A 12,427-nucleotide genomic window follows, 5' to 3' on the forward strand; every position below is an offset into this window, starting at 1 on the left:
GGGACCATCATATCTCGCAGTTCGCTTTCAAGCTGGACGCTTTACGAAAATGTTATGTTACCTCAACCCGTTTGCATGACGAAGCATTTCCTCAAACATTTGCATTTCTTCATCCGCCCAGTCATCACCACCCACGCGTAAAGGAGATATTTGTCGAAACCCCGTCGAAGACATGTTACCTCCCGCAGTTATGGACTCCTGAAGTGTTGCATACGCCGCATCATTACAATTCTCAAGCGAAGGCACATATGGTTCTAGCAAACGAAATACATCCATCAGTACGCGGTGTTTTGTTCGAAAGTCAAAATCGGAGTCGCAAAATAGGGAAGGGGAATGATTTACCTCCATAAGAACAGGCTTTAAATCCTCCGTTAACAAAATGTCAACTCCAAGTAACTCAAAGCAGTTACGACCGTCGCTTCGTGAACCACGTGAAGCTCCTGTTCCAATAAACTCTCGCCGCAAATTCTCCAATCCGGAAAGTACCGTCAGTAAAATACATCTGTCGATTCGGTGCAAGACACGTTCCCAGCGTGATGTGGTTTCGCCGCCGGAAACATCATCTTCAGTTGTATCGGATTTGCACCCAACAAGGCCATTGATGTAATGCTCCAAAAACTTGAAGTCTCGCTTGTTTCCTTCACAAATCCCATTACTGCTACTATCATCTGTATTCAAAACATCACCAACCGAAAACCCTTGAGCCCGCTTATTAACAGCGTAATTGGTTAAATGCATGCCCTGTCTTTTACAGTTGCTTGCGTTGGGGGTCGCATAGTCTTCTGTGCAGATGCGCACCAAACCCTCCTTATGAACAAACAACTGAAGCCCATTTAGAGGAAAAGAAGATCCACCATGCGTTTCTTTTGGCGGAGCTGCACCGCGGAACCCTTTTCGAGGCGGCTTACCGACAACAACAGACGTCACGAGGACATAAATACGCAAATCAAACTTCTTACGGTCAATACAAAGGGGATGCGGCACGTACTGTTGTACGAGGCACTCATTTCTTTCCTCATCTGTCATCCTCTCCACAACATGTAGAGGTTCCGCTGTAATGATTATACCCTTCCCCTCACATCCTTTATTTGGTTTAAGTATAAAGATTTCCCCTTCACGTCCATCGCTAATAAACCTCTCAAGTTGAAGTAACTCTGTGGAAGGGGAAAAACTCCATGGAAACGCGTCAAGTGAACGCCTTAACGTTGGCGACAGGTCGTGTTGGCGGCGGATACGCATGAGCCGCTTAAACAAGGTAGCTTTACGTGCAATCACATGCATGCCTGGGAAGTGATTGACGCGATGGAAGCACGATAACGCAGCGACACGGGACGATAAAACGCTTTTGTCCAGCCAAATTATCTGAGGATTTAGAGCCGCATTACACTTGGCGCCGAGAAGAGAAATTGTTTCACTAAGGGAATTCATATCTTTATTTAGTGAAATCCCATGAAAGGAGGAGGGTACATCATCACGTTCCCCGTCCTCCACGTGCCAACCAAGCGATACGGCAGCAGTTCTAACAACATGATAACGCGTATCCGCACACATTACAACAATGCACTTGCGTGATTCCACGGGCCGTTTAGTGCTCGTAACGTCCGTTATCATTTAGCCTTTTAATCTCTTCAACTTCATATAGCTACAACAAGAGTAAAAATGACGACAAAAAACGCACAAATAAATATATTTATACATCTACATATATATGTCCATACTCCACTAACGCATATGCACACAAAAAAAAAAAGAAAAAAGCGCAGTGCGGTATGCCGCACAGCGAATGTGGGCGAGAGTGGACAGGACATGATCTAGGACGAATGAGGAGTACATACGAACCGAACCGAATAGAATGGAATAATCAGAATCTCACGAAACGAAAAGATATTGATGGAAAAGGTTGGTACATTTATAAAAACTCACCCTGATTCATGACAGTATCAACTTTTCCTGCATGTATTTCCATCCATCTATACTTCCCTTGACTCATGGAAGTTACGTCCCGTCGAGGGTTGTTTTATTTTATTACTTTTTTCCCCCTTTCCACTGCAAAGATGCTCAGAACACTTTCAACACACGTGCGGGTATATCCCACATCATCCCCTCATCCGTATTGCTGTTGACGGGGGATGCATGTGTCCTTCGGTGCCCCGGGGGAATATCTCTAAAATACAAATGTGAATTTGAATCATTTAAACAACAGTGCAGACTCCACAGATCCACACCAGAGGAATACCTCTAAACCCCTGTGATGCATTCAACCAGTTTGCCTACCAAAAGGTATTTGTGCCACAAGAGGCATCTACAACGAGAGATACATACAACATCTCAAACTCCTACCACCGTACCCTCCACACCATCACTGACAACATGAGGGGGATGGAGGAAAAGAAAATAACACACACTTATAGCGCATCCTTTATCTTGTTAAAGATATCAACCTTTTTCTTGCATTGCGATATATCAATTTTTCTTTCCGCGGCAAACGCCCGGAGGGAATCGATGGACCAACTCCACTGAGGTGACACTTCCTCTACCGCCTTTTCCGTTTCAGATCGTGAACGCTTCGATGCGGCCCCTTTCGCCTTTGCTTTTGGTGATGTCTGCGCAACTGGCGACTTCTCCTCCTTTTCTTTCTGAGGCGAGGCCGATCTGCTTCTCTTAGCCTTTTTAGATGCAGCAGGTTTCTTTGCTGGCGGTGTTACGTTTACTGGCGAATCCGCTTTCCGTTTGTTATTCTCCTTTTGAGGTGATGCCGATTTCCTCGGGGTGGTCTCCTTCGAGGCAGCAGATCTCTTTTTGGGTGATAATTTTGCTGCTGGTTCCGTAGCAGTAGTCGGTTGTGTCTTTGGTTCTTCCTTCTTTGGTGATTTGGACGGTGTTGAGGCACTTCTTTTCGGGGTCTCGCTTTTCTTTGGTGTTGTTTTGAGAGATCCCTTTCCTCCTTTTGCCTTCTGGTCTGGTGTTGATGTTTCCGCATTTGATGTGTAGAGGGCTCGTGCCGTGTCTGAGTTTTCTACAGAGGGTCTGACTGCCCGTTTCTTAACGCTTTCAGGAGTTGTCAGTGCTTCTGTAATTGGAGTAGAGGGCTCAGGAACTCTCCGTGGGCCTGTTGGAGAAACCCCCACACTTCGCAATATTCTTGCGCGCGTTTTTGGTGTAAGAGTTATTTCTTTCTTTGGAGATGTTTTGGGTTTTCCTTGAGCTGTATTGACTTTCCGTTGAATCGAATCCACAGTCAACGGCTTCAGGTTACCGTCATCGTCATAAATGCGGTGCTTCGCCAGGGGAAGGTCATCATCATCTACCTCCGGTTTGGTAATTACGAAATACTTCCAGAATGGCATTTTACACTTTTTTTTTAAAAAAAAAGGAAATACAGACGAAACAGGAGAAATGAGTTTTCGGAGAAGCAAGATATGACACGTACACAAAAAAATAAAGAATATTTCTTGATGTATGTAAGCATATGTTACTGTCGCTCCTACGGTATTATGAACTTAACAAAACAGAAAAGTAACTTACAGATGCCCTCCCATACGAAGTAAAGTTAATAACGGCAACAGTATAAGAACTTTGTCCAACACATTTTTGACGAAATCACAAGTATTATGGACACCATGAGTAGGATGCTGAAGATTGTGGTATGAAACGGTGCACTGCTGATATAACACGTAAGATAATTCGTGTCACTCTTTTTCTTTTTTGTTGTTAAGATCAGACGCAAAGAATATACTGATTCCCTTCAATCACCACACTATTTCTTCCATCGCATTTATGGGAAGGCCATCGCATAAAGAAAACTCACCGGACGGTACCAGATTGAAAAGTTGAACGCAGAAAACAAATACCTGTGTACTACACACTCATCATAACGTAAAAGCGAAGGAAGGAAAAATGTTCCAAAACTTTCATTCGTATGCACGTTTGTACATAACTTTCAGCAAGTTGATCCACCCTCCCTTCCGCGGGATCTTCTTCCTTTCCCTCCCTCCATACACCCTCAAGGAAAGAACTTGTCTTCTTCCGGAGCGAAAAAAGAAGTGACAATAAATTCTCCAGCAGTAACATCACGCTTTTAACTACCACCACATGACTCCAACGCGTCCCCATTAGCTAAATATAGAGGAGAGCTTTAGAGGAATAATAATAATAAAAACTGGAACTTGGTAAAAGCACAAGTTCTGTGGTGACACCCACACACGCACATTCATTAGAAACTCAGTGTGAAGCTGAGTTCAGAGAACTAGCGGAGCATCTCAACAAAAACTACCAACAACATAAACTCAGACGTGATTGCCCATGCATACTCTTTGAAGTGAGCAGCAGGCGTCGCAACAGGCCAAGGCCCCCCCCCCAAAAAAAGGAGGTAATTAAGCTCGGACAATCAAGTACTTCCTTGTTGAGTACCCAAAAGTTAGTACGTCCCCCTCAATAACCGTCGCCCGCTCTAATGGTCGCAACAACTCCCCGTTGAGATTTGTGCCATTGGTTGAACCGAGGTCAACCACTTGCAGTTCCATTAACCACATATCCTCATCACCCCCAAACTCCCGCATCAGTTGAAGGGCATGTGCGCATAACTTTCCAACCTCATCCGGTGAACTCCAATTTATGTTCCGATATTCCTCTTGCATCAAAGTATGTAAACGCTGCTGAAACGGTTCAGAGTTTCTGTGAACAAAATTTACCTCTAGGGCAGCGTGCTGTGCGGAACAACTCGGGTGATCTAACGGGATGTCGTTAATTCCGCGGTCCTTCCCCATCAGCGTCACGGCACGGCGCGAAATGTCGTTGAATGTCGCGACTGTTTCACCTTCCTTTAGTACGCGAAGACGATATGCGGGAAGGTACGGTTGGAATATTTCCACCTTATCAGTGGCAATCTCACTTTCCAAAGTATCCCCCGCAGTCTGATGGTACCACTGAAGCACGGCACGCAGAAATGCCGCATGTTGGGTAAAATCTGAGAGGTGTTTTCGAAGCTCTTCAAAAACAAAAGCTATTGGTAAAAATCCAAGAAGGCTTCCGTCAACTCCATCACTATCAGAGATGCTTTTAAGTACTCGTTGCGGTACCGTTGTGAGTAGTGGAAACCATTTTGCAGGTGCAGCGGTGACTAAACGCTCTTTGGTAACGGGCAAACCGGCGTATGTTGATCTAAGCGCCCCCGTTCGAGCGTATGTTACCCTCTCCATCACGCCTAATGCAAGACAAGATACGGAACAACAACAACGAAAAAAAAAAGAGATATGCAAACATGCACAAAATGCAAATGATTCAAGAAAATTAAAGAGAAAGATACAAGGAAAATAACGTTCCTACACAAGGCAATGACCACTGATCACGCTGTTCTGTCACAACATCATGCTTGATACCCTGCCCCCGCAAAGGCACATTCTGTAGGGGAAGTTAAAACACACAAAAGATGCCAGAACCAAAGGCAGAGAAATTCCGAAAAAAGAACGAAGTAACTCGAAGTATGAAAATAAACAAAACGCAAAATCAACGCGTTTCATCCCTTCAGTAGTGCTGTCGTGTGTCACTCGCAAAAGCCTTCCTCTCTCCACCACTTCAGCTTATCTTTCGTGCAATCTTTCCTTCTCCATCTTTCAAAAACCCAGTCAGTTGCTAACCTGCATTTCTATTAATTGCATTCTAAAAGTGAGGGGAAGTACGCCTTATTGGCGCATATTTCACCCCTTCACGTAACGTACAAGTTGAGAGATATGCAGTACGGTATCGTATAACAGAAAAGAGGTATAAAAAAAAATACTTGCCGACCCGTTGCGTTCAGCGCAGTCTTATATTTTACAAAGGTATTCCCTAACCTCCGTACCTCCCTCCTTCATGACAGCGGCCCCCCCTCTAAACCATATATACACCTCCTCCCTTTTCCCAAATACAAAAATGAAAAAAGCGAAAAAGGAGTAGTGAGAAAAAAAAAGAAATAAAAATAACATCCATACATGCGAGCATCCATACACGACTGCAACAACACACACACACATATATATATATATATATTCTCCAGTATTTCTATTCTTAAATTAAATGGCGTATCTCTTCGCCGTATGTTTGGTTGCCCTCAAACACACGAAACGACGGCACCAAAGCACACAACCAATGTGCAGAAAGCACCGAAAATCGCTTACCTCCCATCAATCTCTTGCACAAACCTCATTTCTAATATATTCATTCTCCTATCTCCTTACTTGCGAATAGCACAGCAAATCTCACAAAGAAAACTAGAGAGAGAACAAGAAAAAACAAAAAACAACAACGACATGACAGTTGCGGGACTGCACTTAGATTAAGGACGAGCGCCACGGTACATGGCGTACACATCCATCGCCCAACTGAGCCATACAAATGCGAGTACCTCTAAAACCACAAGAGCAACCCATGTGCCACAGGTAAATCCATTACTTCCAGCTCCCATTGTCTCACGCCTTCTTGCTAAAATAGCTTCCACTTTCTGTACTTCCGCCACAACATCTGGGATGTCGGTCCGTGTGGAGTCATTTGGAACTGTCGTCGCTTGTTCCTGTGGGTTTTCTTTGTTTGTCACTTGTCGCTCCGATTTAGAGGTGGTACCTCGTGGCGTCCGTTGGGATGCACGTGCGGGCATTCGATACTTTTTCCCTTGTCCTTTGGTTCTTTTGTACTTGCCGCTTCCGGTATTTATTTTACTTTCCTTTTGTAATCTCTAATTAATATTATTTATTATTCTTTTTTCCTCTCAGTGTTGTTACAGACTTCTTTTCTTCTTGCACTCACAAGTCCTTAGGGACATATATCCAAATCATTTGTTTGAAGTAAAGTTGAAAAAAGAATTCAAAAAAATAAATAATAATAATAATAATCATTCCCCATTTACAAAAGGAAACCATCGGGCGAATACGTCAAACAGATAGTCGTGACCAAGAAGGAATATGAACAGATTTCGTTTTTAACACCGTACACTTTGTTTTGTATAGAGTGGACAATCAAATAATAAAGAGCTACTAACCACGGAGCTGCTGTTCATGACAATAAAAAGTATATTTTAGTATGTGTGTTGCTATACTTACCTGAACAACTACTCACCATTCTGAACGTTAAATATGCCGGTAATCAATGAGGGGGTGGGGTTCCCACAATATTGCCATTAACTTAATCCAACTCGTCAGGGTCATGAAGTGGTCCCTTAGGTGGGGCCGAATTCGTGGTACCGGGTGTTGCGTCTGGTGAAGAAGCAAACCCCTGACCTGACATGCCTCCTCCCGGGAAACCAGAACCCGGCATTCCCGCACCCGGGAATCCACCACCCATCACTTTTGACATAACTTTCTGAAGCAGAGGACCCATTTGGGGATCACTCATCATCCCCAGAGCAGCCATAGGGTTCTGCATGAGAGTAGAGAACTTAGACGCAATCTCCGGATTCCGCATGGCTTCCAAGATTTCCGGGTCCTTCATAATTTCCTCCATTCCACCCGACATTCCACCCGGGAACCCGCCTGGCATTCCGCCTGGGAATCCTCCGGGGAATCCCCCTGATGGAGGTGCCTGCCGCTGGTTTTGTCGTCGCTCCTCCTCCTCCTCTCGTTGCATTTCCATCTCGCGTTGGCGGCGGAGGGCCTCTTGTCGTTTTGCCTCCCGCTCTTCCTCCTTCCGACGACGTGACTGGCGCCGTGCATTTGCCTTTTCCTGGACCAGCCGAAGCAGTGCATCCGTCTTCTCGTCGTAATCGACAGTTTGTGCCTCACTCAGGTCTTTGAGTGCGTCCTCCCACTTTCCCAGGTGGCGATTCACTGTTCCCCGGACGCGCAAAGCACGTACATTTTCAGGGTTAAGAGAGAGTGCCCTGTTGGCGTCACGCAATGCAGCACCGGGACGCTTGCACTCAAGCAAATAACTTGCGCGCTGTGACCAATACATTGCCTTTCCCGGCACCAGGCGAAGTGCCTGAGCGAGTAAGTCAACAGCCTCGTCAAGTCGACCATCAGCCGCGCAGTCGGCCGCTGCTGCTTTGAGCTCCATCGCTTTCTCCTCCTGCTCAGGTGAAGGATCTCCACTGCCTGCTGGAATCCCATCATCCGCCACGTCTTCCAACTTCCATAGTTCTTCATCCGGTTCACTCGCTGTGTCCTCTTCATTTGCCTCTGGTCCCGCAGTCGTGTTGGGTTCATATGTGCTGGGAGGAAGAGTGGCGCCCAGTGACGTTAAGAATGCGCGAAGTCCATTAAATTCGTCCCTGTGGATTTCACTGGGGTGGAGGCGCAAAAAGTCCAACACACGGTTCAACGCCTCAAAATCACATGAGGACAGAGTATGCATTGGAAGGAAAGAAAAATCACAGTGAAACGCTGCCCCCTACAGCAGGCAAGTTCGAAAACGTAATAACACAATTACCCTCTCGCGTGTATCACCAAAGCAATTTTTTGCTATATTTTCTTTGTTTGACGTTGTCGCTGGATTATTTTATTTTTTTAGGAGAAAGAGGGAAATGATTTTTTGTTTATCATAAGGAAAACAGCAATAGGTACAATAGGGTCAAGTGCATGCACATAGACAACTAGATGGTAATTTTACACTGAACGGTGAACTAAGAGAGAAAAACTTCAACCGCCCATGTTAACATTGCAAGACAGAGAAAACATAAAGGCGATTGCGCCACTGTCAACTCACACTTCTCGATGGTCGACATCATCATCACCATGGGCTTTCATATCTGAGCAGGAGTTGCGCCTCAACAGTTACGTACTCCCTAACTTCTTCACCACCACATACTTACAGTGCAGGGAATGGGTGTTTTCGTCCAAAAGAGAAAAAAAAGCGCTCAAGAAAAGCCAAACTGCTCCAGAAGTGTCTTGCGCCGCTCATCGTACGCTTCCGGTCCAACATTCACTACTCCAAAAGTCCCACGAATGGGTCCCGTCCTCTTTGACATTTTAGATATAACCTCCGCATTGGAGCCATATAACGCCTTGATTGTGTCCTCCCCCTTCAAACTCCTCTCGGCTTTGTCGTTCGCTCCGTCATTCGCTTTTTTTTTACGACTCGCGCTGCTATTCCGCTTCGGTTTCTTCCCGTACCGCGCTTCTTTATGGTACTGGCGAAGTTTCTCATCTACGGCCTCCACAGAAAATGCTTTTTCCTGATACTTCCGCTGGATAAAAGTTTGTAGAGTAGCATCAGACTCTGCAAACGTCATGGGCTTCATATCTTTAGGAAGATGCGCCTCGTAAAGTAACTTTGCCCGTTGATTGCCTATGAGTTCCATCAAATGAACCTCTGCTGCACTCCACTTGTCCATGTTAGCTGACTTCACCTTCGACACGTGGACGCCCAGTGAGCGATGGATGCCGGAGCACCGAATGCATAAAAACACGCCGTGATTAACCGAGGCCCAGCGAGTTCCAGCGTTGTTGCAGTCGTTGCACATGTTGTTCGGGTAGGTTTGACAGAGTTGATCAACCCGTGTACGGTTTTCATCCCAGTTCTCCACTTCCTCATCCGCACCCTCTATTGCCACAGCAGTTTCGGGCCTAGTTTTGGCTGCAGATGAGTTAACAACACCATTACAACTTTCGCGGCGGTCACGATGATGTTTGCGATGCTTCTCCTTCCGCCTCTTATCTTTGTTTCCATTTTCCTTTTCCGTCATTACAAGTTGGAGGGAGCAATTTTGTCCACAACCTTGAGTAAATATCCCTTCAATTCAGGGAGCACAATTTGCATGGGATTCACAAAAAAAAAGGTATAAGGGTGGGGAAGGGGCGAAGGAGAATGGGTTTAGTAATTAAACGCCGCTCGATACGGCAGAGAGGGTAAGATGTACAAAATAATAATGATAACAGTGATCGACGGAAAGATGATAACATTACAGTCAGTGAGCGCGCGTAGGGGAGGGAGGGGAGGGGTGTTGGCCACGATGTGAAACCACCCGTGAACGTGAGCGGAAAAAAAATTCTCACGACCTTCCAGATGCAAAATACCCACGCACAGAGAAGAAGGTTGCTCAAATGAATGAGAGTTGGGCCTCCCCCCCCCCTCTCAAACAAAAACATAAGCGTTTGCAACAGCTACCACATAGAAATAATAATGATGGTTAACCTCAAAAATTGTGTTGCCTATCGCTAACACTAGCATTGCCATCTTCCAGCTAACATCAATGGATGTGAAGAACCACTGTATCTCCTGATCTTAACCCCGGACAAGTTCCAAGCTGAACCTCACCGTCTTCCACAATAAGATCTTTCGGAGGGAAACCAACCCTTAGTGAGCAATTTGGGACACCTCCGGGAAAGGCGGTTGACTGGCTAAAGTACAACCGGGTGGAAAGATATTTCAATAAAAGTAGAACGGGCATCTCAGGTTTAAGGCGCAACGTTAACTGTTCCTTAGGCAAGCGGCAGCGCAAAGTAAAGGCACTTCCCACTTCTGCAGGGACTTCGTAGGGACTGATATCAACAGCCAATATTTGTGGTGGTTGTGCTACAACCCCTTCATTTGCCTCATCACGGCGTCCTGCCTCTGGTTCAGAAAATGGAATGCTCGTTTCTTCAACATCCACGTACTCTCTCGAATTTTCTGTATGCAAAACGGGGGATGCGTTTTCATATGTTCCCCGCAGCCTGCATTCCTCCCACTGATTTGGCGAGCCCTTCTCACCAACAAAGGTGAGAAGAGCATTTTTAACCTCATAACTCTCAATGGTCGCTTCATGGACATTTATAGGTATTCGCGTCTCCTTTACACGTGTTATTGGATTGATTATAAGGAGAGTTGGAATATCTTTTTCCACGTCGAGGCGATAGCCGTGCGCAAGCCCGGGTCCCTCACCTACATCGGCGGTGGTTTGATATATTGAAAACATACTAAGAACCTCTAATAAATCTTCCGACCGCCAAATGTCTCTGTTGACACAAAACCCCGTAAAATCATTCAAAACAAAACTCAAAATAACCCACTGGTCTCTATTTAAGGAATCAGTGCAAAAAGTATCAAAGGGTTCGGGACTGCGGTGGACAAAAGCTGGTATAGGGAACACTGAATCCAGTAGATCCTGCTCACTTTCCACCTCATCAAGCAAAAAATCCCGTTCGTGAGGGTAATTACCACCCACGTAGCCACCACCACCATCAAGCCGGTTCACTACGTAAGAGGCATGCGGTAATTCAGGTTCCTGTAAATGAGGTGCTTCTCCTTGTGGGGAAGTGCCGTGAAGTGAAGTAACACTTTCATCAGCCCCTTGGGTACGCGACATATGGAGATGGTAGGCATAATCCACATCAAAGTTAGCCTCTGATAAGAGGCTTATTGCCACAGTTTCACTGCAATCACACATTGCCATAAAGATTTGCACCACATCTTCATCCATTGGAGCACAACGTCCCTAGCCCTCACCTTCAGAGGCGTATAAAAACAAACAAAAGAGTAAAGGACGAAGGAAGGGGTATATATACTTCTCCCTTTGCAGAACTTTCCTCCTTTCTCACAGCTTGTTGTATCTGGGGTAACTTAGCCTTCAAAATCACACTAATAATATATATGGCTATCCTGGTTAATGATAGCGTCCCTAATCTCCCTCTCGGTTGCTTAACTCACTGCTCTCTTACAACTTTAGGTTGGTCCCCTCACACACGCGGAGATCCTGTCAAAACAAAAAAAATAATAGCCCTTTATCCCTTCCCTCTACAAATGTGCCTACTACCAACCAAATTAGTGCGCACAAACTAATATCTCCTCAAAGTAAATCTAATGTTAATCGGGGAGAAAATGGAGGACAAAAAATTGAGCAATCATTGCAAAAAAAATTTAACAGTCAAAGCAGTACATAAAACATTAAACAAGAATAATTTTCCGATTGGAAAGAAACACCGAAAATAATTTACATAGAATGTGGAGAACAAACCCACTAGAAACTCAATTCGCCGACCAAATGAAAAGACAAACATTCACACAATTCACACAACCACAAAAAAAACCTAAATACCATAAAGCACAACACTCTCACAGCACCTCAGTAAAGACAAAAAAAACATGATATCATTACAGAAACACTTTTTTAACAAAAAAAATCTCATCAATAAACAAATTCGACCACAAAAACCTACAAAAATTCTATTCACACACACACGCATATATTTACATATCTCCACCCTCTACCCTTTCAACTAAAAGATAACCAAAGTAAAGGGAATACAAAATACATATATAACCAGAAAGACATAACAGCAGAAAGTAAAAACTTTTAAAAAAAGGTTTACAAACCTGGACAACAGAATTCAAAATACAAAATTATTCAAATTTCTACAAAAAACAATAAGAAATTTTGCAAAAAAAATCGAAATAAAAGACAAGCAACATCACAAATATTACCAACAATCAAAAATTTTAAGATAATAAACTACATTTCAGCTACTTCAGCATCAGCAAC

At 44.5% G+C, this 12,427-nt stretch overlaps 7 protein-coding genes across 7 annotated transcripts; all 7 read right to left on the minus strand.

Annotated features, from left to right (window-relative positions):
- Nucleotides 1-57: 57 nt before the first annotated feature.
- TEOVI_000705200 (Tubulin-tyrosine ligase family, putative) lies at nt 58-1,611 on the minus strand (the record flags this gene model as incomplete). The annotated part of the gene is made up of 1 exon (XM_067219973.1): nt 58-1,611. One exon carries the CDS (start codon nt 1,609-1,611, stop codon nt 58-60), a length of 1,554 nt encoding a protein of 517 aa, XP_067076074.1.
- A 794-nt stretch (nt 1,612-2,405) lies between these two features.
- TEOVI_000705300 (uncharacterized protein) lies at nt 2,406-3,347 on the minus strand (the record flags this gene model as incomplete). The annotated part of the gene is made up of 1 exon (XM_067219974.1): nt 2,406-3,347. One exon carries the CDS (start codon nt 3,345-3,347, stop codon nt 2,406-2,408), a length of 942 nt encoding a protein of 313 aa, XP_067076075.1.
- A 1,026-nt stretch (nt 3,348-4,373) lies between these two features.
- On the minus strand, nt 4,374-5,198 carry TEOVI_000705400 (FHA domain containing protein, putative; the record flags this gene model as incomplete). Its single annotated transcript, XM_067219975.1, has 1 exon — nt 4,374-5,198. The coding sequence occupies one exon, from the start codon at nt 5,196-5,198 to the stop codon at nt 4,374-4,376; it is 825 nt and encodes a 274-aa protein (XP_067076076.1).
- Nucleotides 5,199-6,313: 1,115 nt separating this feature from the next.
- TEOVI_000705500 (uncharacterized protein) lies at nt 6,314-6,631 on the minus strand (the record flags this gene model as incomplete). Its single annotated transcript, XM_067219976.1, has 1 exon — nt 6,314-6,631. One exon carries the CDS (start codon nt 6,629-6,631, stop codon nt 6,314-6,316), a length of 318 nt encoding a protein of 105 aa, XP_067076077.1.
- Nucleotides 6,632-7,155: 524 nt separating this feature from the next.
- On the minus strand, nt 7,156-8,322 carry TEOVI_000705600 (Hsc70-interacting protein (Hip), putative; the record flags this gene model as incomplete). Its single annotated transcript, XM_067219977.1, has 1 exon — nt 7,156-8,322. The coding sequence occupies one exon, from the start codon at nt 8,320-8,322 to the stop codon at nt 7,156-7,158; it is 1,167 nt and encodes a 388-aa protein (XP_067076078.1).
- A 502-nt stretch (nt 8,323-8,824) lies between these two features.
- On the minus strand, nt 8,825-9,652 carry TEOVI_000705700 (centaurin beta 5; the record flags this gene model as incomplete). Its single annotated transcript, XM_067219978.1, has 1 exon — nt 8,825-9,652. The coding sequence occupies one exon, from the start codon at nt 9,650-9,652 to the stop codon at nt 8,825-8,827; it is 828 nt and encodes a 275-aa protein (XP_067076079.1).
- A 504-nt stretch (nt 9,653-10,156) lies between these two features.
- On the minus strand, nt 10,157-11,368 carry TEOVI_000705800 (UBX domain-containing protein; the record flags this gene model as incomplete). The annotated part of the gene is made up of 1 exon (XM_067219979.1): nt 10,157-11,368. One exon carries the CDS (start codon nt 11,366-11,368, stop codon nt 10,157-10,159), a length of 1,212 nt encoding a protein of 403 aa, XP_067076080.1.
- Between the last annotated feature and the right edge of the window lie 1,059 nt (nt 11,369-12,427).

The sequence above is a fragment of the Trypanosoma equiperdum genome (assembly GCF_001457755.1).
Source record: "Trypanosoma equiperdum strain OVI genome assembly, contig: ctg_1029, whole genome shotgun sequence".
Taxonomy (NCBI): Eukaryota; Euglenozoa; class Kinetoplastea; order Trypanosomatida; family Trypanosomatidae; genus Trypanosoma; species Trypanosoma equiperdum.